This window comes from Syngnathus scovelli, chromosome 1 (assembly GCF_024217435.2).
Source record: "Syngnathus scovelli strain Florida chromosome 1, RoL_Ssco_1.2, whole genome shotgun sequence".
NCBI classification, from domain to species: domain Eukaryota; kingdom Metazoa; phylum Chordata; class Actinopteri; order Syngnathiformes; family Syngnathidae; genus Syngnathus; species Syngnathus scovelli.
In genome coordinates this window covers 28890526-28915000 of record NC_090847.1, presented here as the reverse complement: position 1 = coordinate 28915000, position 24475 = coordinate 28890526, and the positions used below count along the sequence as shown (strand labels likewise).

At 45.7% G+C, this 24475-nt stretch overlaps 3 protein-coding genes across 5 annotated transcripts in view; 2 read left to right on the top strand and 1 right to left on the bottom strand.

Annotated features, from left to right (window-relative positions):
• Positions 1 to 2718: 2718 nt before the first annotated feature.
• LOC125983972 (histone H2A.Z) lies at positions 2719 to 4448 on the bottom strand. Its single transcript, XM_049745707.1, has 5 exons — positions 4279 to 4448; positions 3930 to 4007; positions 3741 to 3854; positions 3152 to 3281; positions 2719 to 3078 (listed from the first exon to the last, which is right to left on the bottom strand). Exons 1-5 carry the CDS (start codon positions 4279 to 4281, stop codon positions 3017 to 3019), a joined length of 387 nt encoding a protein of 128 aa, XP_049601664.1. The 5' UTR covers positions 4282 to 4448; the 3' UTR covers positions 2719 to 3016.
• A 2567-nt stretch (positions 4449 to 7015) lies between these two features.
• On the top strand, positions 7016 to 20191 carry lrch4 (leucine-rich repeats and calponin homology (CH) domain containing 4). 2 transcript variants are annotated; one of them, XM_049745415.2, is made up of 18 exons: positions 7016 to 7424; positions 13951 to 14095; positions 14190 to 14319; positions 14397 to 14502; positions 14566 to 14812; positions 14889 to 14988; positions 15071 to 15191; positions 15376 to 15470; positions 15550 to 15602; positions 15788 to 15964; positions 16280 to 16351; positions 16427 to 16481; positions 16566 to 16635; positions 16771 to 16872; positions 16950 to 17044; positions 17170 to 17307; positions 17418 to 17495; positions 19513 to 20191. In XM_049745415.2, exons 1-18 carry the CDS (start codon positions 7253 to 7255, stop codon positions 19609 to 19611), a joined length of 2055 nt encoding a protein of 684 aa, XP_049601372.1. In that variant the 5' UTR covers positions 7016 to 7252; the 3' UTR covers positions 19612 to 20191. The 2 variants fall into 2 exon arrangements, with proteins under 2 accessions (XP_049601372.1, XP_049601364.1); XM_049745407.2 differs by lacking the exon at positions 19513 to 20191 and adding an exon at positions 17784 to 19362.
• A 1372-nt stretch (positions 20192 to 21563) lies between these two features.
• adam19a (ADAM metallopeptidase domain 19a) overlaps positions 21564 to 24475 on the top strand; it is a 33351-nt gene continuing 30439 nt past the window's right edge. For both annotated transcript variants that reach the window (XM_049745161.2, XM_049745169.2), the window contains exon 1: positions 21564 to 21772. In XM_049745161.2, the coding sequence (XP_049601118.1) occupies positions 21655 to 21772 (118 nt within the window). In that variant the 5' untranslated portion in view covers positions 21564 to 21654. The remainder of the gene's footprint in view (positions 21773 to 24475) is intronic.

Genomic DNA, 24475 nt, shown 5'->3' with positions numbered 1-24475 from the left:
CGTTTCACTTGAATATTTTCAAACATGGCTTATTGCTGTTGATGTCACCAGGTTGGTTGGTTGGTTGGTTGGTTGGATGGATGGATGGATGGATGGATGGATGGATGGATGGATGGATGGATGGATGGATGGATGGATGGATGGATGGATGGATGGATGGATGGATGGATGGATGGATGGATGGATGGATCATCAACATGTATTCAATATGGATGTTTTATTCATACATGAATGTATTCTCACGTGAGTAAGGACTGTTAAAGTAATCATCGTGTAGTTATGTTGTGTGGAATATTGAATTAAAAGTGTTTCAGGAGCTAAGTTTCATTTTCTTTTCTTTTCTTTTCTTTTCTTTTCTTTTCTTTTCTTTTCTTTTCTTTTCTTTTCTTTTTTGGAACCAAAATTTGGATTCTGGGAACGAGGCCAACTGCTTAATGACTCCACCCATTCCAGCAATTTATTTATACCCTCAGTCTCCTTTTTGTCCCCTCCCTTTACGAAGGTTGAGTTTTACAATCCAAAGAGGTTTGCGCCGGCATCATTCTCGCTTGAATGACAAATGGCGAGTGGAATTGTCGCCGTTTGTACAAACAATTGAGATGTCTCGCTTTTTGCCCTTGTTCATTAAACGTTCTCTTGACAATCCTTTGATTTGATAATTGATTGGGTGTTTTTTTCACGTATATTTTACGATGTGGAGCGAATCGGAATTCAAACCAAAAATTCCAGATGTTTTTTTTGTTTTTGTTTTTTGCTTCGGTTGTCGAACAAAATTCGGAGGTTGAATTTTTTTTTTGCTGCTAAATTTAAAAACAAAAGGCACATTTTTAAAATGAACTCTCAATGGATTTGGTTGAATGACTTGAAGTTTTTGAACACTGAAATGGGAGAAACAGTAATGTGTACATATTCTGTTAGGTTAGACCAGTGCTTCGCAATCATTTTCTGAGATGTCCCCCCCCCTAGGGAGAAGAAAACATTTCTCTCCCCCCCCCCATGTTATTAACATTAAAGAAAATAAAAATTATATAAATAAACTATAAACATTCTTGACCAACTGCCATTTGATGCTGAAAAAAGCAATACAAGAAAAGAATGTCGCGGCGAACGGCAGCTGACTGTGCGCGCGCGCGCACACACGCTACTCACCTGCGTCTCAGGGCGTGTGCGCGCTACTCACCTGAATGTCATCAAGGTCGCCAGAATGAAAGACCTAATGGGCAAAAACATCACCTCCAGCAGCACGGGAATACAGAGCAAATACAGAAAAGTACCAAAAAGAAACAAAAGATCTGAACAGAGAGCCGGTAAGCTCACAAATCCTCTTTGTTGCCAAAACAGGGAGGGGGGGGAATGCACGGTCGATACATGGACACTTTGTGCGCAATCATAAAGTGGAGACGGATAGTTAACAGACAATTAAAAACACGCATCTTTTTCTTGTATTTGTCACATGATTGTAATGTATTGAAAGTATTTACTGCTAAAACCTAATGTTATAGACAAGGTGTTTGTAAATATATATGGGTAAAAAGATCCTAAGATTCACTGGTTGGTTAGGTGTTTGATATTTACATCCATTGGATTTACTATTTTAATATTCACCATATGGTTAAGGCGTATTTTGATATTTGATGAATTTACAGGAATGCATTTGAAACAGTCTATTTTTCTATTAGTGTTTAAAGTCAAAACTTTCCATCGGTATTTTCTGTGTATCTGATTTGACAAACAATGGTAACTGTTGGAATTTGTTTGTCTTTGAGGGTTTTCACCTACCTTGCAAACTGATAACTACAACTGAGACCACCCTTTCAACAAATGATTGACAAGTTGGAAGAAAATCACGGGTGAAGAAAATAAACGGAAACAATGGAACGACAGTCTGGTTAGTGAGTGGAATCCAGTTCAAGTTTAATTTGGTACAACCCTTCAAGGGTCGGAAGAAGTGAAACACTTGACAAATAATAAACATGCATAATTAAATTAAACAACAGCAATAAATATTACTCAATTCAAAGTAATCAGCAACATTAACTCAGGAGCACAATATATAAAACATTTTAATTAAAATTGTACATGATTGTGTTGTCCCGTGACTCAATATATTGCAGAGATGTGAGGGGCGTACGCACTTTTGTGAGATGCATGCCTGAGGGCTTATACCGGAACCCAAACTGTGCGTGGAGGCAAATCCGACTGTCTAGTCGGAACTTTACTACCTTGCACATCAGATCGGCCTCCTCTCCAGCCAGACAGGTGACATTCCATGTCCCAAAAGCCAGCTTCTGCAGTTGGGCATGGGACCAACAAGGTCCCCTGCCTTTGGCTGCCACCCAGTTTACTTTGCACCCAACCCTTTTGGCCCCTCCCACAGGTGGTGAGCCCATAGGAAGGGGGACCCACGTTTCCTTCTCGGGCTGTGCCTGACCAGGTTCCATATTACTGTAATAATTTAATCCAATCACCAGGATTAGATTTAATCTATAAAATGTTATTCTGCATATTAACGATTCCATTTTCAGTGCAGTGTCAGACTAGCCGCAGCAGTCTTCTGTGCAGTCTTTAGCGTTACCTAGTGCATTGTTAGTACAATATAATATAATAAGCCATTTGTATCGCAAATAAGTTTCAAGAGGTTACGGTCCAAATCACCTAGTGTCACTAGCCTGTTCACGTCTGTGGTGACGCATCATTTCCAAGAAGCGGACAGATACACATGGCCCTTAAGAGCTTTATTAAAACACCACTTGAACAAGGGAATGCCACAAAAAAAGCAAATTAAACCGGGACTGCAGCACCAGGAACAAAATACAAAAAGAAAAAAAAAAAAAAAAGAGCTTCTTTGAAGCCACTTTCTTAAAAAAAAAAAAAAATACCCCCAGGTGAGTAGATGCAAGCTCCAACCAAACAGTCTCCTAACAGGTGTTCTACTAAAGACGAGGAAAAGCGGCGCGATGCAGACGTCGTCCTGAGATGGCACAACTTCTAGAGGACTTGCCCTCCCGCAGCCCCGTTATACGGTCTTTTGCTGGCCCTTCTTTCCAATCAGAGATTTGTGGATGTGCGGGATCACACCTGTCAAGAGAAAACACAAAGTTGAGACTGCGCCTAAAGTACGCTGCCGGCGGGCTTGAGGCCGCGGACTCGCCTCCGCCGGCGATGGTGGCTTTGATGAGGGAATCCAGCTCTTCGTCTCCTCGGATGGCCAGCTGCAAGTGACGAGGCGTGATGCGCTTTACTTTCAGATCTTTGGAAGCGTTCCCGGCCAGCTCCAGAACCTGAAGGCCCGTAAACAAAGAGGGATTCACGACGGCACGTAACGGATTAAAAGGCTCAAGGCCACTGTTGGGGTATCCAGTCTGGGGAAATGGAGGAGACCATAAAGTGGCCGCCACCATAACAGCCTATGCCCCCCCCCCCCCCCCACACGTTTTTCATCCTCCCTTCCAGGTCCCGTAAATTAAACCCCTGCCACAGTATAGCTTTAGCTATAGGTGCTGCAACTTCGTTTGTGGCTAAAGCCGAACTGAGGCCGAGATTTTACTTAGAGGACCTTAACTTCCCACTATTTTATTGTTTTTCTCAACATACTTTGACATTTTCCCCTTTCAGGTCCTTTTTCCAAACATCCACGTTTCCTTTTATCCTACTACTCCACCAAATGTTTCATCCTTGCTTCGAATAGGTCAATTGCAAAAGCGCAACCAAAACCAAACAAGCGGGGTTTTGAACACTACCTCGGCGGTGAGGTATTCAAGAATTGCCGCACTGTACACGGCTGCAGTGGCGCCAACCCTGCCGTGACTGGTGGTCCTGGACTTGAGGTGCCTGTGGATACGACCCACCGGGAACTGGGGAGAGAAGCAAGTGGGGAATGACTTTTGATCTGGACGCAAGTCTAGCAGAATCATGACTGGGGAGCCAACCTGCAATCCGGCTCGCTGAGAGCGCGAAATCGCCTTCGTCTTCGTCTTTCCGGAGTCTTTGCCCGCCTTGCCACCAGCCTGGAGGTAAACACAAACAACCACGCATTCACTACACGAAGCCACTCGAAAGCTCCGCGCTACTCACCAAACCCGACCGCATCTCCACTGTTGAATTTTACCGCCATATTTCTACCGCTCACAATCACAACCGAAGCTAGGCTAAGCATGCTAAGCTAATGACCATTGCCGAATATAAATGCATCGGCCCGGTCTCGAAAGCGACGACGTTAAGGTGAAGCGTTACAAATACGCGCCCCGGCGGCTCTCTTAACGATGGAGACGAACTCACCATGTTTTTGCCGTTGAATAGTTTCGGGCCGCTTGTAGCTCAGAAGCTAAATTTTTTTAAAAAAAAAAATGGGCACGCCACAGTACACCGACTGACGGTTTGAACTACAATCCCCGCCTACAATTGTCCCTCGTTTATATAGCTAAGTTACATCCGGGATCGCCGTGAGGACACATCCAAGCCAATCACGTTGTACAATGAGGGACTTTTCGCCAATCAGCGAGAGAAGAATGAGTTTTGCGGGAAAAGAGACTCGTCTCTCTCTCCCCCCCCTCCCGTGTAATCTTGGGTAATGTAGTTGTACTTCAGCAACCCTTTGTATTGACCTAACAATAATATGGAACCCCTTCGGGTTTTTGTCTGCATTTGGAACCCTGTTAAAACATGCATCTGGATTCCGTATGCACTCATTTCCAAACGTTTATTTCAAGTTTAACAAAATGTAGACTAATTCGACAGACAGATTTTCTAGTTTTAAAAAAGGAAAGACAGAGTGGACAACCGTTTAGATTCACGCCGTAACTGATTACGGAAGTGAGCGGAACGTAGCGTCAGCAGTTTTTAATGATTGGTACTGAAAAGGAAATTGTTGTATTATAAATTGAAATTTTCCTATGTATGATAAGTCTGTATTTTTTGTTTTTTTGCAGTTTACTTATGTTTGTTTTGTTTTCAGGCCTGTGTGTGCACAAAACTGCCACGCGAGGGTGGTAAAAGCTTATTGTTCAGTGCAACGATCCCGTTAAAAATTGAAATATGTATATTATTATTACTTCTAATAATCACTCGATGACGAATTGACAAAACAAATGAAAATCTTGCTTTATTTACTCAAAACGCGTTGATGGTTTTTCACGTTCTTTTCCCCAAGCATAAACTTGCATTTGCTTCCGCAAAATATGAAAGATTAGTTTCTTTGCAGATCGCATGAAATGAGAAATTGTACAAATTCAGACACTTTTAATACGACTGCGTGTGCTCGCTGGACCACATGCGCAGCAGTTGTTGGGGCAGGTCAGCATAAATCACGTGCCAGTCATACTTAGTGGTGCCCCCCCCCCGCAGCAGTCACTTTCCCTTTGACCTCAAGAACATTAAAGTCCAACACACGCACACACAACACTGCTGTCTCTCTTGCTCGCTGACTGACTGAAAAAAAAAAAAAAATGCGGCTTAATTTTTCTATCTGTGAAATTTGAGCTGACTGGGTTCATTTGATCCAAGGTTGGATTAATTATTTGGGGCTGGCAAATTGGGTTGAAAATTGCCTCTGGCCTTAGAAAATGTTAGTTATTTTATTTTGAATGACAGCTGTACTAATCGTCCTGTAACTGTGGCTTCCATCCATGAGTAGTTTTGAACTCGATTGACCCAAGGTACAATGGAACCAGAGAAAATGTATGGTTGTCTTCATGTGCCCTACGAAAGATGGGCAGCAAGAGCACTTTTCTAAAACCGACAGCATTTAGTGTACTTGTTGTTGTTGTTGTTAAAGACGCAACTTTGACACAGTCGCTTCTGTAGGATGCAAGAGGAAGTGACAGTGAGAGGCCAGAGGAAGACGGGACGGACAAAGAGCGTGAGAAAGTCTGACCCTTTCTGCTACGGGCCTTCAGAAAATGCTTCAATCATTCACTGTACATTTCCTTACATACTGTATTCATATGTGTACATTCTGTTTAAGGCACATGTTTTGCTACAGAGGGACCTTTTTAAACATACACATCAGGAGTGTTGGGGTGGCATTATTGTACAGAGTGCATGGCGATGTAGTACACAGAATGACATGATCCTCGACTCTGAAGGGATTTTACATATGCATAGAGCCCCTCCCAACTTACATGCACATTAGTCCCACTTGCAGCCGGGGGTCCGACAGCACTTTGACAGATGGTCCAATAGGGATGCAGGGTTGGGAGGAAGGGAGGAAACGAGGGCTAAACAGTGGGCTGGATGAAGAGGACAATGCAAATACAAGTGCTGTGTGTGTGTGTTTGGGTGTGTCATCTGGCACTGAAAGAGAAAAGATAGTAAACATTAAAGAAGACGATGCTATCCTGCTGGTACTGCATTTGCATATACGTAGACATTTATCCATCCATTTTTGCTTTGAGCGGAAGCCCATGCCACCTGATTTTGGCCGAGATGGGGAATTGCAACCTGGACTGGTCGCCATCCAACTGCAGGACACATAGAAACAAGCAACCATTCACTTTTGTTTCATGTGCTCTTGCCTAAGCTGTGACGAACTCCAGATAAAAATAGTAGTATTAATAATGTGTGTGTAGGTGTTTGTGGAGAGACAGCAAGAGAGAGAGAAGGGGTGATAAACGGTCTAAAAATGTCATCAGTATGTTTTTGTTAATATACTCAGCGGTCACTTCGATTGCAACGGGACCAATGAGTAGTTAGTTGGTCATGATTTTCTGCACTTCCCGGCCACCGTAGCAAGTAAGGGGCCCGCCCCGTCAAGTGCTTCTGCTTATGACAGTTCTGATTTACAACTGTCAAAGTAAAATATAAGTAAACAACGCCCGCTTGGCTTACGATTTGCTTCGTTGAAAAAATTCAAGACGGAAGAATAAATCCTACATCGAGCTTTGACGTGGGTTGGAAGAAGCACTGCTCGATGTCACTGTTCTTTGAGTTTAGGACTCGTGAGCTCTTACTGTGTAGGGAGACGACGGGTCCCGGCGTGATTGTCACGACATACACGCCACTTGACGCCACTTCCTGGTCGATTGACAGCCTCAGCCCACTCTCCAGTGTGTGCAGTGACGCGAGCTCCGCTCTTGTGTGACGGCCGCGGCCAAGACTTTTCTTTTGAATTTTTTTTATTCCATTTTCGCCATCATGTTCATCCATTCGTAGATTATTATTTTTGCCAATCAAGGAGACGGCGTGGGGCCGTGAGCGTGACGCGGCCTTCTGGAACAAAAAGTAAGAACAGGAGCCCCGACGCCAGTGTGGTTTTATGGAGGCTGGGGATGGAGCCCAGCTGCCGGCCACCGTCGCGGCCAGTCGGAGTGTTGAGAAAGCCCTGGAGGACGCCGCCGCCAGCGGGGCGCTCAATTTAGCTAACCGAAAACTCAAAGAGTTCCCTCGGAGTGCTCGGAACTACGACCTATCCGACATTACACACGCAGGTAAGTTTAACTTTGTAGTTGGCCTTTCACCTTTTGTTTTGTCGGTCCCCGGCTGGGGGTGCTGGCAGCCCGAATCGAGCAGACGCTTCGAAACTATTGTTTCAAAATACACACTCGTGGCAGTCCTATCTTGAATCAACTTCCGACATTTAAAGGAGGGGAAAAAAAAAAAAATGCAACGTAATTTTATGAAGAAGAATAGTCAACGTACATACAGTATTGTATAGTTGTAACACAGTATAATTGTTTATTTTGCCGTTCTGGCTAAATTAAGCAATTGTTTTATCTCCATCGGCAAGCCTTTATTCACTCCTGATTTATTATCCATATCATAGAAGCAGGGGCGGAGCTAAGTGCTCAATAGTGGCCCCTTAGCGAGTGCTTGTGTCCCCTGGGCACCCCAACTGAAAAGCCTCTGTCTCTGCTTCTGCGCGAAAGTACTTATGCTCGTATGACTTTGCAGAGTCCGCTGTACGTCACATTCTTAGAACCCAGGGTTAGAAAAAAGGAAATTAGAAAATATCACCGCAGGAAATGCAAGACCAAAACACACGCACGGCAAGATGAACTGACGGTGGCTCGATGTGAAATTCACTGTCACCATGAAGTAGCAAGTTTTTTTTTTGTTGTCAGCATCATTAAAAAAAAAAAAAAAAAGAGCCCTATTAAGGTTATTGTTGAAATAATTAATTTGTCAATTATTTCCTCTATGATTTGAATTGAAAACATATACAGCAGATTGATTTGTAAATAGACACAAATGTTCATAAGTGTATTTTCAAGTAAAAATATGCTTGGTTATTAAGAGCAGCAAGTTTTGTATTGTTCAGAAACACTGTTTTAGTTTAGTTTTGATCTCCTGGTGAGCAATTTGGCTCGGTTGATAGTTTGCGAGCACCTTTCTTGAGTTCGACTAAGGTGTCAGCGCACTCTTGGATTAAGGCCGACTATCTTGTCGCCGCCGCCGTGTGCAAAAAGAGGATTACGCCGACGTCCAGGTTGACAGGAATCAATCTTCAGCTCTGCGTTATCTGAAGCTTCCGGCCTGAGCTAGTTGCGCTAGGTGTCTGTGCACCGACGACCAAGAGTCAAAACACAGGAGCTGAATTTCAAAAAATTTTTTGGGGCCCAGTCAACTTGATCTTTGTGCGTGGAAAGAAGTGTTAGTGATTGAAAATACCCCCGCCCCCCTCCTTCCCGTCTTCCTCTCTCCCTCCCGGCAGCTTCCCAGCTCCAGCAAGGTCAAAGGTTCGTACACGCGTGCACAAAGAAGACTCGCTTCTGGCGAGAAGCCGACAAAGCTCGGGCTTCGTAACCCTCGCGCGCACCCACAAGCGTGTGTTTTTCTTCTTTGGCGTTCTCGCCGTTTGATCAACGTACACACCGACCGTCTTCGGGCTCTACTGTACTGTAGACGCGGCCATATCTTATATCGTTGCTCCAGGACTGACTTTGATAATGATGCTCATGTTTGGAATTCACTGCGGACGAGCCGCAGCGTTTTTTCACCAAGCGATCATAAGCTTCATAATAACACTCGTACTGTGTTGGTCTTAATAAAACATTTTAAAAAAATGCAGAGAAAGTTTGTTTTTCTGCACAGTACATTGCTTTTATTGCCACCAGAGTTAATATAAAAATAACCTCTGGTGGACTGGTTGAATTTTGCTACTTACATATTGTATTAAGAAAGCTTTGTAAAAGTCAAATTGCCGATTCAACTCATACAAACTAACTTGTACAGCAATGAGATGTGAAAGACCAACCTACGAGTTAAAAAAGAAATAAACCAAGCTAGAGAAGCGTGGATTGGAGACCAGTGCAAAGATATTGAAGACAGCCTACTCAAAAACAACAGTAAAAAGGCCTTCCAGACAATCAAAGACCTCAACCCAAAAGTCCTTACTGCCCCTGCAGCAACAAACAATCCCAAGGACTGCGAGAAGAAATAGTTACAGCAGTACAGTCACTAAAACCAGGAAAATCACCAGGCGTGGATAACATCACAGCGGAACTGATCAAGGCGGGCGGTGACCCGATCATAGATGCACTTTTACTTAGCTGCAACAGAATCTGGACAACAGGCGAGTGGCCAATATCATGGACACAATCACTTAAACGAAAAGCGAATCAAGGCACTGGAAATGCGATGCTACAGAAGACTCTTTAGAATATCTTACAAAGACCACATCACAAACGAAGAGGTAAAATCACGTGTAAAGAGTGCAATCGGACCATACGTCGACCTACTAACGACAGTCAAACGGCGGAAACTGGAATGGTACGGCCATGTCACAAGATCAACAGGACTTGCCAAGGCGATCCTGCAAGGCACAGTGAACGGAGGCAGAAAGAGAGGGAGACAGAAAAAGAGATGGGAGGACAACATAAAGGATTGGACAGGCCTAAAAACATACAAGCTATTGAGAACAGAGAGGAATGGAGAAATCCTCAGCGGTGCCCCAACGGACAAAGGTCTAAGGGATTGGAAGTGGAAGTGGAGATGTGATATGTGTTTTGAGAAACATCCAAAGTAGTCCTCTTTAATCAACGCACATTGTACTGAGAATAACAACAGAAATCACGCCGTTGCTAAGCGTTAATTAGCATCGGCTCTATGTTTACGCTATCATAACAACCCCCAAACCAAAGCTTTGCTCATGTTGGAGCAAAAAATGCTAAATGAGCTAATAGCTCCAAAAAACTTGTTTTCAGAACTAACAAACCACAACAGCACACACACGCAATGAATCGATGCTAGCTAATTTGCTAGTTACAACATATTTGAATGCCCCCCCCCCACATAAAGGTTCACGGGAATAAGTGCATGCTTGCTTGCTCTGTAGCTATCACTGCCGGCTGCCGTTTTACTAGCTAACGTTTAGCTAGTTAACAGCGCGGTGCTAACCTCTTCTCAGTCGCTGCCTCCCACGTCACTCACCAAACCAGGCCCAAACCTTTAAAGACACGCGCGCAAACGTTCGTACATAGTACGATGTAGAATGTGGAGATGAACGCCCCCTAGTGGACCACAATAATACCTCTGATAATGAATTGATCATTTTGAGGTAGCCCAAAAAAAAAAAAAAGTTTGCGCGTGGTTTTTTCTCATCTGCTACTTCTGCCGTGTTAAGTACATCCAGCCGCTTACTTTATTTCCTGTGGGCTGCGGAAGTGGGCTCATCGTTGCGTTCGCTTCTGCTCTGTCTTGTCTGGCTGTTCCAAACACGTGATGTATTGCACATTAGAAGTTTTTAGCACTTCTGGTTGACCCTGGAAGCACCAGCAGGACTGTCCGGGTAGATCTCAGAAACACCCAAGGCCAGTCCTGGGCGACGATTCAGATTGGGAGTTGCTTTGAAAGTATTTTAAAGCTCTGTGGCAGCTGTTTGGAAGGGGCAGAGGGGTTGGGGGTCCCACGGGAGGTAACCAGAGCGAAGGTAGTCCGCCTACAAGTGCTGTTGCAAGGCGCAACAACTTTTTGTGTTTAGTTTAGTTTCCTGGCCACAGCACAGCGAAACTGGATGAGGGTGTGTGAATAACTGACTGTGCGTGTGTGTGGTGGGGACTAGCTGGTGAATAATGAAAGGCCCGGCGGTTACGTAACGACGCTGATTCATGTGCCTCCGCAACGAGGAAGTGGACGATCCGGCGTGTCGGGGCCCTTCAAGTTGGGCTTGAGAGACGAACGTGCCATTTTGTCTTAATGGTTCGCACGACGCAGCGGCGCGTCGGTGGCAGGCAGCCTCCTGCCATGCGCATACTTTCCTTGGCGGCGGCGGATGGCCGCTGTGTTTTCACAGTTCGGCCCGTGCGCATGCCGTTACCACGGTGATCGGAATGTGCGGCTACTGCCGCCATCTGTTTACACGTCTCTCATATTTCGGTGCTTGTCGCACAGTACTTGGATTCCCACTAATTGCCCTTCATCCGTTCGAGCACCCCCCCCCTCCAAAAAAAAAAAAAATTACATTCAAAAATGGCACCCAACCGTACTGTACTGTATTTGAGGTGCAGCGATTAATTGGTTAAATCGGTATTTGCATCCGTGACTGTACATTGTGCTGCTCCTCCTGTGATGTGCATCATGGCCTCTAGGCGGCAGTATAGTATCCATCCATACGTCTGAACTGCTTAATCCTCTCCGCGGTTAGTTTGAGTAATTTTAAACCCTACAAAAAAGTCTCACCAGGAAGCACATACTACTCTGACGTCCGGTTTGTTTGTGTTTTTCGAACCGAACGCTCAAACATGGTGAGTAAAAAACAAAAAAAAACTCTTGACTCTTGAATCATCACAAACGCAGATTTTGCGGCTCATCGTACCGCCGATCCGTATGTGTAGTCAAGGAAATATTGTAAAACCATTTATTTGTTGTTGCAAAAAAATGTCAGTTTTGAATTTATTACAGATACTTTTAAGATCATCCGAAGATTAATTAGTTTCTGCCAAATATCGGAATCTGTGTGAAAAAGTCCATTTTGCGTGGGCCTACTTTTCATCCTCAACTGCCCTCCTCTCCGTTGACATTTATGCTTCCGAACAGAACGCCGAGGGCGCTCGAATGTACATTAGCAGTGCGGCATAACATAAAGGGCCTTGTGAGGAGTCCTCATCCGGCGTTTGCGAGTCATTTAGCGGGAGGCAAAGAAAGCGTGAGACGAGGACGATATGAAGATGGAAGTCAAGTCCAAAGGGATTTCCCGGCCAAGGACATTGCACTTACTCTCCATCGTCAGCTTCTCTTTCACCCGAGCGCTCTTTGGCCATGACAGTGCAAGTGCTTGTAGAACGAAAGACTTGATCATGTGACCCACCATACTGCCTGAGAAAGTTTGCGCTTGCAAAGCATTGAAGCCCAAAAGCAAATGTTTGCGGCCCGACGGATGAAGCGATGTGGCTTGCGATTCACCTTTGGCCGCACCCCAAGCGGTGATTTCATAGCAAGTGTTTTGTGTTAGCTGTCTATCAGTTTGCCTTTTCCCTCCACGCAATAATTTTGGACCCCCCCCCCTCGTCCGGTGACCCACATAGAAATAAAAGGAAACGCTCGACAAACAAAGGACGTTGTTTGAATTCTGCTCCCACAAACAACTAACTGGGTGTCACCCTGTAACCTCCTCCGTGACATGTCGTCAGCTTGTCTGCTTCGACTCCAGCCTGCTTGCGTCATGCTGAATCACCTTCTGATTCTCTGCAGCGTCATACAGCGTGTAATAGTATATACGTTTTTGTAGGTCGCACTTTGCCTTCCCTAGCGGCTACCATTTTGTCCCTCGCTGTACTTCCGTCGTCGGCGGCGGCATCTGTGCGCGTCTAGCAAAGTCAAGTTCACGGTGAAACATCAGCCTCGTTATTATCTCTCGAGATAAAGTACTAATTAAGTACAGTGGAGGTGGATTTAGATTCCTCCCCCGAACTCTGAGCAAAAATGAGTCAATTCTGACACTCCCAAAATCGCCGATATACAGCAATCCCTCGGATAATTGCTTCAATAAACCACCCGCGATAAGTGAAATACGCGAAGTACGCTCACCAACAAGAAGTACTGGGCAGGCTAACGAGTTAGCGGAATGATGCTAATTCGCGATCGTGCTAACGCGCGAAAACGGACTTTCTGAGGAATGTAAACAAACATTTGGAGCAATACTACATTGTCCTAAAGGTTACTAACATGTTTCCTCAATTTAGAAGTTTTATTTTGACTTTTAAATGTTTTTTTTTTAATTTGGAAAAAAATTCGCGATGCTGTGAAGTCGCAGTAAAAGAAACTCGAAGTAGCGAGGGATCACTGTATTGCATCCATATACCGGCAGTCCATCGCAGTCGATATCGTGATTATCGTACTCGTTTTAGTGCCAAACTCCGCAACAGGTGGCAGTTTAATGAAGGCTTCTCGAGAAGAAGAAAAAAAAAAAGAGAGAGACACTTTGTGTTTGCGGCAAGCTGTTTATGTCTGCTCTCTGTTGAGGTTTACGGGCAAACAAAAAGTTGAGTTTTAGTGTTGGGCACCATCTTCGGCAAACGGGGGCTACTGTGTGTGTGTGTGTGTGTGTGTGTGTGTGTGTGTGTGTGTGTGTGTGTGTGTGTGTGTGTGTGTGTGTGTGTGTGTGTGTGTGTGTGTGTAACTCGATCACGTGATTCCTTTTTTTGTGTGCTTTTTTGCTGAAAATGGCTTCCTTCGGCCATACTGCTTCCAAAACCAATCAATAAACAGCCACTGGGCGGTCTGCCATCACCAACTGGCTTGTCAGCGAAAGCTAATGGAGCTTTTCAAGCAGAGTTTGAGGCTATTCAAAATAATTGCAAAAATCTGTGCGTGTGTTTTTTTTTTTTCCTTCCATTGTGGGTCTGTTGTTTTGAAGAATTATTGACCAATCTCCAAACCGTATGTGCTAAAACCAAACCTACTAATGGTGTGTAAGTAGCAACATTACTGTAGTTAAGGTAAAAAACAAAACAAAAATTGGGACAGTGAGAGAAATTGACAAAGATTGAACTTGTTTGTGCTCCCCCCCCCCCCCAGATCTGTCGAAAAATCGTCTGTGTGAGCTGCCGGAGGAGCTCGGTCACTTTATCTCTTTGGAGACGCTCAGCCTTTACCACAATGGCATGCGTTTGCTCTCCCCCTGCCTGGGGAATCTCCAGGCCCTTACCTACCTCAATCTCAGGTACAGCACACACGTACACGCCCTTTCGGAAATGGAGTGGAAAAATCGATTTTGCGTGCAGCCGCTGAAGCGTTTGCGTGCGTTGCGTCCGCAGCCGCAATCTCTTGTCCAGTTTGTCTCCGTCCGTGTTTGAGCTTCCCCTGCTGCGAGTGCTCATCGTCAGCAACAACAAGCTGTCTTCGCTGCCCGCCTCCGTCTTTGCCCTGGCCCATCTTCGACAGCTGGTAGCGTGGACGCGCGAGTCAGTCGCCGCCACGCCGGACCCTGGTGCGTTTTACCCTCAACTTTTTCCTCTCGTCAGGACGTGAGCTGCAACGAGCTGCACTGTCTGCCGCCCGAGCTCGGCCAGCTCGAGTGTTTGCGGGACTTGAAGCTGAGGAGGAACCGGCTCACCTCTTTGCCCGAAGGTAACGCCCAGCTAATGCTAAAGTCAGCCGCGGCGAGCCTTTTGAGACGCTCCAAATCTCCAGAAATCTCGGAGCTCCCGCTGGTCCGCCTGGATGCGTCGTGCAACCGGATCACCCGGTTGCCTCTGTGCTACCGCCACCTGCGCCACCTCCAGAGCATCTCGCTGGACAACAACCCGCTGCAGATGCCCCCCGCGCAGATCTGCTCCAAGGGCAAGTACCACATCTTCAAATATCTCAACATGGAGGCCTGCAAGAGAAGCCAGGAGGAGCTGGAGAGGCACCTGAGGCCCACCGGCTTTAACGGCTGGTCAGTGACCGAGCGGCGTCCGTTTTTATTTTTTTTCCGCGGGCCGCGGAAGTCGTAACCTTTCGCGGCGTCGCAGTTTGTCCGATCAGGAGCTGTTCGCCTGTCAGTTCGGAGGAGGGCTGGACTCCGGCTTCAACAGCGTGGACAGCGGCAGCAAAAGATGGTCCGGGAACGAGGCGAGTCCAAGCTGCTGCTACGCTGCGACCGTGTCCAACTTAATAACAAGCGCTCCATTGTTTGTGCGTGTGTGTGCGCTAGTCAGCGGACGACTTCTCGGAACGTTCCCTCCGCATTTCCGAGGTCAGCAGAGACCAGAGAAACCTGGAGGAGGAGGAAGAGGAGGAGGTCGAGGAGGATACTCCTCGACAAGCCAACAAAGGTGCGGGTGATGACCACGTTGGATTCTTCTCCGACGGGCAAAATAAAATACAAAGCAAAATGCTCTTAATTTTTTCACCCTGGTCAATTCACGTCACACACGAGCTCCAGCGGACCACCCCAACGCTCTTCTTGACGTCATTACGCAACACTTTTTCTCGCTCTCCACTTGTCTCGGTGTCCAGTCAACGGCCAAGCGGTCTTGATTGACAGCAGCGTGACGGAGGAAGAGGAGGAGGAGGACATGAAGACGGACCCTCCCACGCCTCTCTCCCCGGGGGTATGAGGCAAAAGATGCAGGTTGCGCAACATCCTCTTTCTCTTCCGCTTTGCCTCACCGCCGCGTCGCTCGTTTCCAGGAGCCGAAAGAGGGGCCGGCCTCGCCGTGTGTCAAGGACGCTACGATACGCCGGTACGTCCAGCCGCTTATCGCCGCGGCTACGAGCCGGCTTGATGCAATATTTGACGAGCTGGGGAAAGTCAACAGACGGGAGTTCCCAGTCGGCATTCTTGCCAGTCAAACATTGCCTCGACTGCAATGAGCGAAAGATTGTTTCAATCAACGTGATTTTTTAAATTTTTTTTTGCTGTCTCCAGGTCCAGTCTTCACGTGGAGGTTGCCGCCCTGCCGCCGCCGGCGTCGCCGGTGTCCCCGGTGTCCCCGGTGTCCCCCTCCAGCCCCAGCGCGGAAGAGCGCCGCCGGCCGGGAACGCTGCTCATCTGGCAGGAGCGAGAACGACTCCAGCAGCAGCAGCAGCAGGGAGAGAAGGCCGGGTAAAAAAAAATCAAACAACGTGATATTCCATATGATGTTACCAAAGGTAATGGGACACTTAGCTGCTCATGGCTGTTTCCTCTCGTCTTAAGTCACAATGGGACGAAAGCAGCAGGGGCAATATTATCTGCTCATATTCAAGGCAGACTAGATCAAACATTTATGGATGATAAGTCTCATTTTCATTTTGTGATTGGTGTTAAAAATCTTTGCATATATTTGTCGATTAATTTGCCGCTGCTCGGAGACCCGGCCGAAAATGCTTTTGCACATCATGTGGAGTCCGTGACGTGTAAATTCTACGTGTTTTGCAGTTTGCTGAAGACGTTCAGCAAAACAGGAAGTCTTGTGGCCTCGGCAGCACCTCCAGGAAGTGGTAGCTCCGAGTGAGTTCACATTTGGACGCCGTCAACACTACCGCCGCTAGAAATGCTCGTTACTTCTCCTCTGCTTCCCTCTAGCGGCCAGTCTCCAGAAAGCAGTCCCTCCCGCTGCGGCCTCCGACAGAGAGGCGCCGTGAGTTGTCGTCGTCCTCCGTTGACAAACATGTTGACAGACATGTTGACAAACGCGTTGACGGTCGGCTCCGCTTTTCTTCAGAGCGTCGACCAGGCCGCCGCTTTGTCTTCTTTGACGACGTCGCATCTTCAGCGCTCCTGGAGCAGAACAGGTACTTTGAAGAAAATCTTTTATTTTAGCTTCGGCCGAATAAATGCACGTTAAAATGCAATTGTAATTATTTTTCAACATCATTAGCATCATTAGCATGTACCAAAGTAGGACGAAAAAAACGTTGCTTTTTCAGAGGGACTGTCCACGCCGAAGACATCGCCGCCCCCGGGGCCGAACCAGAAGCCTAACAGCTTCCTGTTCCGCACCACGTCCCGCGGCAACGTCCGACCCGCAGGTGAGCACAAAACAAAACCGAGCGATGGCTTCTGCCGATCCCTCGCTTTTGCCACCGCCCACCTGTGTCGTCCACAGGCTCCTCCTCCCAAAGCGAGATGAGCAGGAGCGAGTCACGCACCGCCATGCGCTCGCCAAAGGAAGAGAGAGCGGACGCCGCTCAGCTTCGCAAGGTCGGTCGGTCGCCCGGTCGGTCGCCCGGTCGGTCGCCCGGTCGGTCGCCCGGTCGGTCGCCCGGTCGGTCGCCAGCCCGCCCGCTCGTGACTTCTCAAGGTTGGCTGACGTTGCGTTTTGACAGACGCTGGAAACGCGGCTAAAGATCACCCTCGGCGAGGACCTGGCGGAGGCGCTGTCGGACGGAACCGTCCTCTGCCAGCTGGTCAACAGCGTGCGAGCGCGCGCCGTCTCCATCATCCACATTCCGTCCCCAGCTGTGGTGCGTCTACGTTCATGTGGCAATTTTTTTTGCGTGTGTTACAGATGTTGGATGTAGTTAGTTCCACTTTGTAGATTTCACGCGCCGATGTCCCTGTCCTTGCGTTTCAGCCCAAACTGAGCTCAGCCAAGTGTCGACTCAACGTGGAAAATTTCATCGCCGCTTGCCGCAAGCTGGGCGTCCCCGAGGTAGGCGAGAAATGACAAAAGCGTTCCCTCATCCGAGCCTGCGAATAGCTTTCGACGCCGTGCTCCAAAAGGCCTTGTCATTGTGCGTAGCGGCCACAAGATGGCGGTAGAGCACAATATTTCTCCCTTGAAACTTATGACCGCTTTCAATCGTTGCGTGTTGCCCGTCACGACCGGACCGACGACTCACGCGGTCTCAAAACGCGCGAGTCGCCGGTCCAAAGTCCGCTTTTGTCCCCGCTTCCTTCTAACGCGTCCCTGTCGTGTGTCTTTGCCCTCCCTGTCCAGGCGGACATGTGTGTGTGCTCTGATGTGCTTGTGTCTAAGCCGCCCCGCGTGCTGCGCTGCGTCGAGGCCTTGCTGGCCCTGGAGGGCGGACCCCGGCAGTCCCCGCTGCTGGCCGCAGATTTCCTGCTCTTCTACTGCGCTGCCATGGCGCTGCTCTACGTCCTCTACGACTACCTGCTAGCCTAAGACCAAACACACACACACACACACAAAGCACTGAAATGCCTTTGCTTAGCCTTGTACCACATCGGAAAAAAAAAAACAACACACTACAGGTCCTGCATTTTTTTTTTTTCCGAGCATATTATACAGGGTGATGACATAGCGTTAAGCATTTAGTTCCTTTATTTGTATTTTTTGCACTGCTTGGGTCTTCGAAAAAGGAAGCGAGTATCCTAAATGAGCTCAAGACAAACTGTGAATGTCTGATGGCTTTTATTTATATTTCAAAACGTGCACAGATAAGACCCGAGTGCCTCGGAAGTGACAAGACTTTTGGCTTGTCCAAACTAGAAGGGTACAAACTACACACGCGCGCATTCAAAATGGAATGATTCGATTCAGATCAATTTGGTGATCTGATTCGATGACGGTACGGCTCAGTTTCAGAGTCATGAACTTGTAAGTACTGTAAACGAGGCCATCGACGACGTATATATCGCCAATAAGAGGCGATTCGTTATGAATCTCCAGAGAAAAGTGGAAAGATTTTCTGATTTGAATCGGGGTTTTTCTTTGTTTTTTTTGCACCGTTCTATATTTGTGTTCAACATGTCGAGCGACTGACCTTGTATAGATAAGAACCGGTAATTAAATTAAATATATTTTTTATTTATTTTGTTTGTTTTGCGCTTTCATTCTAAGTTTTTCAAGAAAATAATTGTAAAAAAAAAAATCTAACAGGGAATCAAACGTGATCGATATTTCGAGAGGCTTTTCCACTTTTTTTTTTTAACACCTATGAAGCTTTTCTGCACGACACTACGTACCGTAAAGTCAAAATGGACGAGACAAGAGTGAAAAAAACGGATTAAATTCAGTCCATTGTGTGTGAGCCTCCGCCTAAAGTCTCCGATTGTCTTCTCAAACCGATTTCCAATTCCCACAATCGGACTTTTGCTGACTCGGTTCCCGTGTGGGGAAAAAATGTCCCAGCACGCGTTGGGAATTTCTCTGCCTTATTGCACATCTTCAGTCGATGTCAACTAACTCGTCTTGTCACGGAAAAATTTTTTGTACTGCTCACTCGGTCAAACGTTGTATGTTGATTTCTGCTCGTTGTTGTCCTGTTAGCTCGACCGTCTCCTGCTGCTGTTTTGGACTCTTCCCGTCTTTCTATTGACCTACTCTTGGCGTTTTATGTACACTGTATGAAATTAAAATGTCTATTTTAGACGGCTTTCCAAATGCACGCCGAGAAATGTCCACCGAACAGAAATTTCCAGTTATTTTTTTTATATTTATACACTCTTTGAGACTCCTTTTTCAAGTTTATATAAATATATTTGTTACATTTGTCCCCCCCCCCCCCCGTTGCTGTTGTAAAGAATTTATTAAAAATAGATTTTGATGCTCTGTCGCTCTGTTTGGTTGATATCGGAGAAGATAAACGTGCAAAATGTTGTTTTTATGGGAGCCGGCCGGACCCACCAGTGTGAGTAGAACTGAAGCTTGCCCTTTCAAATTCAGCATTTCAAGTTGTAACCACTTTTCTGTCCTGCTGGCCCAGGACGCTCTGTGCTCACCACAGCTCACCGCAGAGGACGACGGCCTGAGCCGCTTGGCCCGCACCGTCCGGGTACTGGAGGGACTGGCGGGCTTGACGTGACCGGAAAAAAAGTGTTGCCATTTAACTTGTCGATTAAATTGATTCAATTGTCAAGACTAAAGGAGTGATGGTGGAGCGCTGCAGTCCGCAAAGAGTCATTGGGGTGGTTCACAATAAGAGGACATTTTATGTCTACCCTCAATGAAACTTGAAAAATTTGGTGATCATTGGTTCGTCAGACATTTTAAAGAATTTGCTCCGAGGTCACATCAGGAACATACAAGCTCTATTATGAAAACCTTTTTAGTGGTAGGAAAAGTGAACTACCTGACTCAGCAGAAAGAACATTATGCTCGTCACTTTTGTTATTTTGGATATTTGTAATTTTACCCAACAAAATATACATTAGAGCTTTACATAGCTCGGTTCATGAACAACTAGCAGCTATCAGCTAGCATGTACTATTCAATTTCCAACCCTGGTGTAATGATTCTAAAATTAATCTTCAAATATAACTAATGGAATTTTTTTTTTAGCCTTTTTTAAGTAATGTAACGAGAATGGATTTTTTTTTTTTTAGCCTTTTTTAAGTATTGGGGAACAGGGTTGCCTAATAAAATATATGATTTCACACAAAATATTAGCTGGACCTAGTGTGTTTTTCTTGAAAACAAAAGACTTGAGTCTATTTTCGGTTTTTAACCTCATGCTGAGTGGCCCAAATAATGAAGGTGGTAGTTTGGTCACCAGTGTGTAAACTCAGCAAATCAGGCTCCACATTCAAGGCTATAAAGGACAAAAGATGGAGCAAGAAAAACATGCATGGATTGCTGTGTGCGCTTGGGTAGCTTAATAGTTAGTTTTATGTGGTCCTTTTAAAAGGTTTGCGCTTGGAGGGGTTTCAATCAGGTTAATGATCCCCCTGGTCAGCCGCTCCTTGCCCTTGAGAGACGACCAAAAAAAAAAAAAAGACACACAAGTCGACATAATTGGTTCAATATACAACGAGATCAATAGACTGAATTATTGACACGTCCTATCTCTTTCCCCTTTGCGTAGATTGGGGTTAATCCTTGAATTAAATCAACATTTCCCAAATCATTGTATATGAACCTCTTCTAACGTGAATTGATTGCTAAGGTGCTCTGTTGTCCGGAGTGCCGTGAACACCTCACCGGTCTGTCTCCCTCGGTGTGTTGCAGGTATTATGAGTAAAAGAGCTTGAATCGACTTCAATCGAGTATTATTAAAAGTGAGGGAGAGGCTATGTTTATATGGACATCCATAAAAAATATTTGTGACGGGATTGAAATCCCTGCAGCGTTTCGGAGCTGTTACGCCCAACGAAGTAGCTTGAAAGCACCACTTAATTGGCATGTTCTTCGCGTGAATCACGTGTGTTGCAACTATAAAAGTAAAAAAATATATGTCTTAAACTGACGTCTAGTATTTCTTTTAATGGGCCATAAAAAGATTATAATTAGTCCCAGATTGTTCCAAATGTGTTTTGCACCGAGGACTTTGAACGCCTCGCCCGATTGGCTTCAATACCCAACATGTGTTGAAGGTACACATGTATCAGCAACACCCTAATTTGTATAAATTGAAATTCTAATTCAAACGGCGACACCCCTTGATCGTATAAATCGTAAGAATTTCAAAACGTCCCGTTTCGACTATCTACATATTTAAAAGGATGCTTGTGTGTATGTGGGAGGGGGCGGTTGAAAATATAACACATTGCATGTATTATTCATCACTTCTTTTATTTTCGTAGCTGGGTTTATGCAAATCGGGGAAAAAAAAAACAATCATTAAGCGTGGAGGGAGGCGACTAATGCGTCTGACCTCTTGTCATCAAGTTAGAAATAATGCGAGCAAATAGTAAGCGCTACATAATGAAAGCTACCCTCGTGGCACACGCGTACAAGTAGCTTTATTTTGACGGTCCAAACCGGATGTGATTGTTGCGTCCTTCAACTGACTTGACCCCCAGCGGAACCGGAGAAAGGAGGGGAGGCGCCGAAGCAGGCAGAGTTGAGCAGCCGGGCGAGGACGAGGGAGGACGGGGCGGCCGCGGCGGCACCACGGAGGCTCACAGGGATGTACAGTAAACACAGACAGAAAAATGGCCACATATCCCCGGCGGCGTGCGCGTCTTTGCTCTTCTTTCTCGCTTTGTTCTCGCTCAACGGCGCCCCGGGAAGAACCAGCGGAGCGGGTAAGTCAAACTTGTTGCGCGCGGATGCTGAGGTTTGAAAAACAAAACAAAAAACAAACAAACGAAAAGGCTCCCTTTAAAGCATTTCTAGATGGCTTACACGCGGTATTTAATGCTCGCTGAAACTTTGCGTAAAACCAACTTTGTCCTTTTGGTGTAATGAGTCATTGGCTGTACGCTCGATGTGTGCGTATCGTGGCTCCTGCCTGAGGCGCATATTGGCATCTCCGACTTGGCTGCTCCTCCACATTGCCCCGTTTTTGCTCTCATTGTCCTTAAAAGGAAGAGTTTTGGACGTTCGAATACCGTGCTCGCTAAATTACAAAAGGGGGTGGTGGGGTCCCGTTACGAACGGCGCTTGCAGCAGGGGCGGTTCTAGGATCAGAAGTTGGGGGGGGGCATTCGGTCTGCGGGGTGTCGTAGGATTGACAATGATGATAATCGGCATCTAGTCGGAATCACCTTTATTTTAATATAATCAGATACACATTAGTACCGTCTGACCATTTGCTAACAAGATTCGCCACCCGATCTAATTGCAGTATTTTCTGTAGCGGAAGCCAAACCTTTAAGATTACAACATAAATCTAACGTCGTTGTAATATAGATGAATTTTTTAAATCCATCGGAAGAGGACTGAAAAAAAAAATCGCGTATGAAATGTGCCATATTGCAATCGGACGAGTTCGCAATTGTTTAGTTGTGGTCGAGAAGTGTTTCTCACATTCCTGAAACGGGCGTTACGGCCAATTTTTGATAACGCTGCCAACGTAGGACCCGAAGGAACGCAGTTGTAAACAGAGCGCTGCCGGTCGTTTGAATGAACTGACAATCCAGCGAGGGCGACACGTGTCCAGTCATGTGAAGTGGTGGATGAGCACAACAATCGCTGCCATTCATAAAACGCACATAACGAGAGCATCGTGCCATCATCATCGACGCTCGTTCTCTATCCTCGCTGATGTTGAGGTTGCCTCCGGTGGGACTTGCGTGAGCTCCGTCGCGTTAGTCACAGTTGATTTTTTTTTTTTTTTTTTTTTTGCCGTGAGCTGGAGTAGCTGAAGAGAGCTTTTCATTCTCAAAGCTTCCTGTTCCGCTCTAAACGCGAGCGCAGCTCTTATCTTCTATCTATATCGTGGTCGGCAAGTCAAAGAGCTTTCATCGTCTTGACTTGTGATGTTGGCCGCGGCACCTCGTGAACATGCCATTTTTCTAAGGTCCGTTTTTGGACCCGAGCTCCGGCTCCGAGTCGCCCACGCGGACGCCGGAGGCCTACGCCGATAGGTCTCGTCTTACCGTATCGTACAGTGTACGACACACGCCTGTGCCACTATTGACGGACTCAAACTCAAATTATACATGCTAACTGCAAGCATCCTGGTAGGGCGCCCTCTGTTGTGGACGTGTGGTCCGGCACCAATCCCACTCATTTCTACATGGAGGACATCATTGGGCCGTAACCTTTGACCCAAATGGCCTTGACAATCAGAAATGATGTTCTCTCTCTCTCTCTCTCTCTCTCTCTCTCTCTCTCTCTCTCTCTCTCTCTCTCTCTCTCTCTCTCTCTCTCTCTCTCTCTCTCTCTCTCTTTTATTTTAATTTTAATTTTTTTATTAATTAATGAATTCATTATTTCATTAAAAAAAATATATGTAAATATATTTACTTTTTAAATTATTATTTATTTTATATATATATATAAATATATATATATATATATATATATATATATATATATATATATATATATATATATATATAATATATATATATATATATATATATATATATATATATATATATATATATATATATATATATTTATATTAGGGACTATTGTATGTCCTCAATGCGTCCCTGAAGCGCCCTTGCAGCAACCCTTTGACAAAAGGGAAGTCCAGCAAGCATTTGTCACAAAGATAAGAAGGAGCGTGGCCATCCGTCTTCCTCTCCTGGGTTATCGTTGGTCCGACTGAGGGCTACAGTGGATGTGGCGGTGCTGCGAAAATGTGTTTTGTGTGCCAGTGTCACCCGCCAATCCCTTGGGGGGCCCACAGAGGAAATGTTTGAAAAAGAAATGGGGCCGCCTTGAGTGTCAAAGGTCTCTAGACTGTATGACCGTGCATATATATATATATATTATTTTTTTGGGGGGTGAAAAGGTCATGTTTGCAATCCTGGATGTACACGGTACAGGCTATGAATATAAAGAACATATTGTTCTTCTGAAGCTCGGAAATTGCTACGACTGCTAACCGAGAGTTTCAATAATGTCTGACCTACTTTGGGCTTCGCAGATCAGAAATTCTCGTTTCTTGTCTTGCTGAAATTAGCCCGTTTTGCGGCGGGGTGGCTTTGTCTCATTTCCTGATGGGCCAACGACGCGGGTGGATTTTGCAAGAGGTGCTCGGTGCGTGTTACTAAATTGTGAAGATTTTTTTATTTTTTTTAACCTGTGCTTGATAATTTTTTTTTTTTTTTATGTTGTTTAATGTTTTGTATTTTTATTTATTTTTTTACTTGAGCTTGCTAATGTCAATGAATCATAGCATCAAAGGTTGCGCAATCATTTTTAAGCATTCGCCAGAAACGGATGTTCAATTTTAGAGTTTTGTAATCTTACCTATGGGCACCAATGAATCAAATTTAAATCAACGTGGCGGCGTAACAGAATTTTTAGGGCAAAACCTCAACAAGTTCTGT

What these genes read in the sequence shown, in the direction of transcription:
- lrch4 (XM_049745407.2), top strand. Translation starts at nt 7,253, where the DNA reads ATGGAGGCTGGGGATGGAGCCCAGCTGCCGGCCACCGTCGCGGCCAGT. An exon ending in TGGCCCATCTTCGACAGCTG is followed by an intron (nt 14,320 to 14,396) that starts GTAGCGTGGACG and finishes TCCTCTCGTCAG; the next exon opens with GACGTGAGCTGCAACGAGCT. An exon ending in CCCACCGGCTTTAACGGCTG is followed by an intron (nt 14,813 to 14,888) that starts GTCAGTGACCGA and finishes GCGGCGTCGCAG; the next exon opens with TTTGTCCGATCAGGAGCTGT.
- LOC125983972 (XM_049745707.1), bottom strand. An exon ending in CTCAGCGAGCCGGATTGCAG is followed by an intron (nt 3,855 to 3,929) that starts GTTGGCTCCCCA and finishes TTCTCTCCCCAG; the next exon opens with TTCCCGGTGGGTCGTATCCA. An exon ending in AGCCACCATCGCCGGCGGAG is followed by an intron (nt 3,079 to 3,151) that starts GCGAGTCCGCGG and finishes TTCTCTTGACAG; the next exon opens with GTGTGATCCCGCACATCCAC.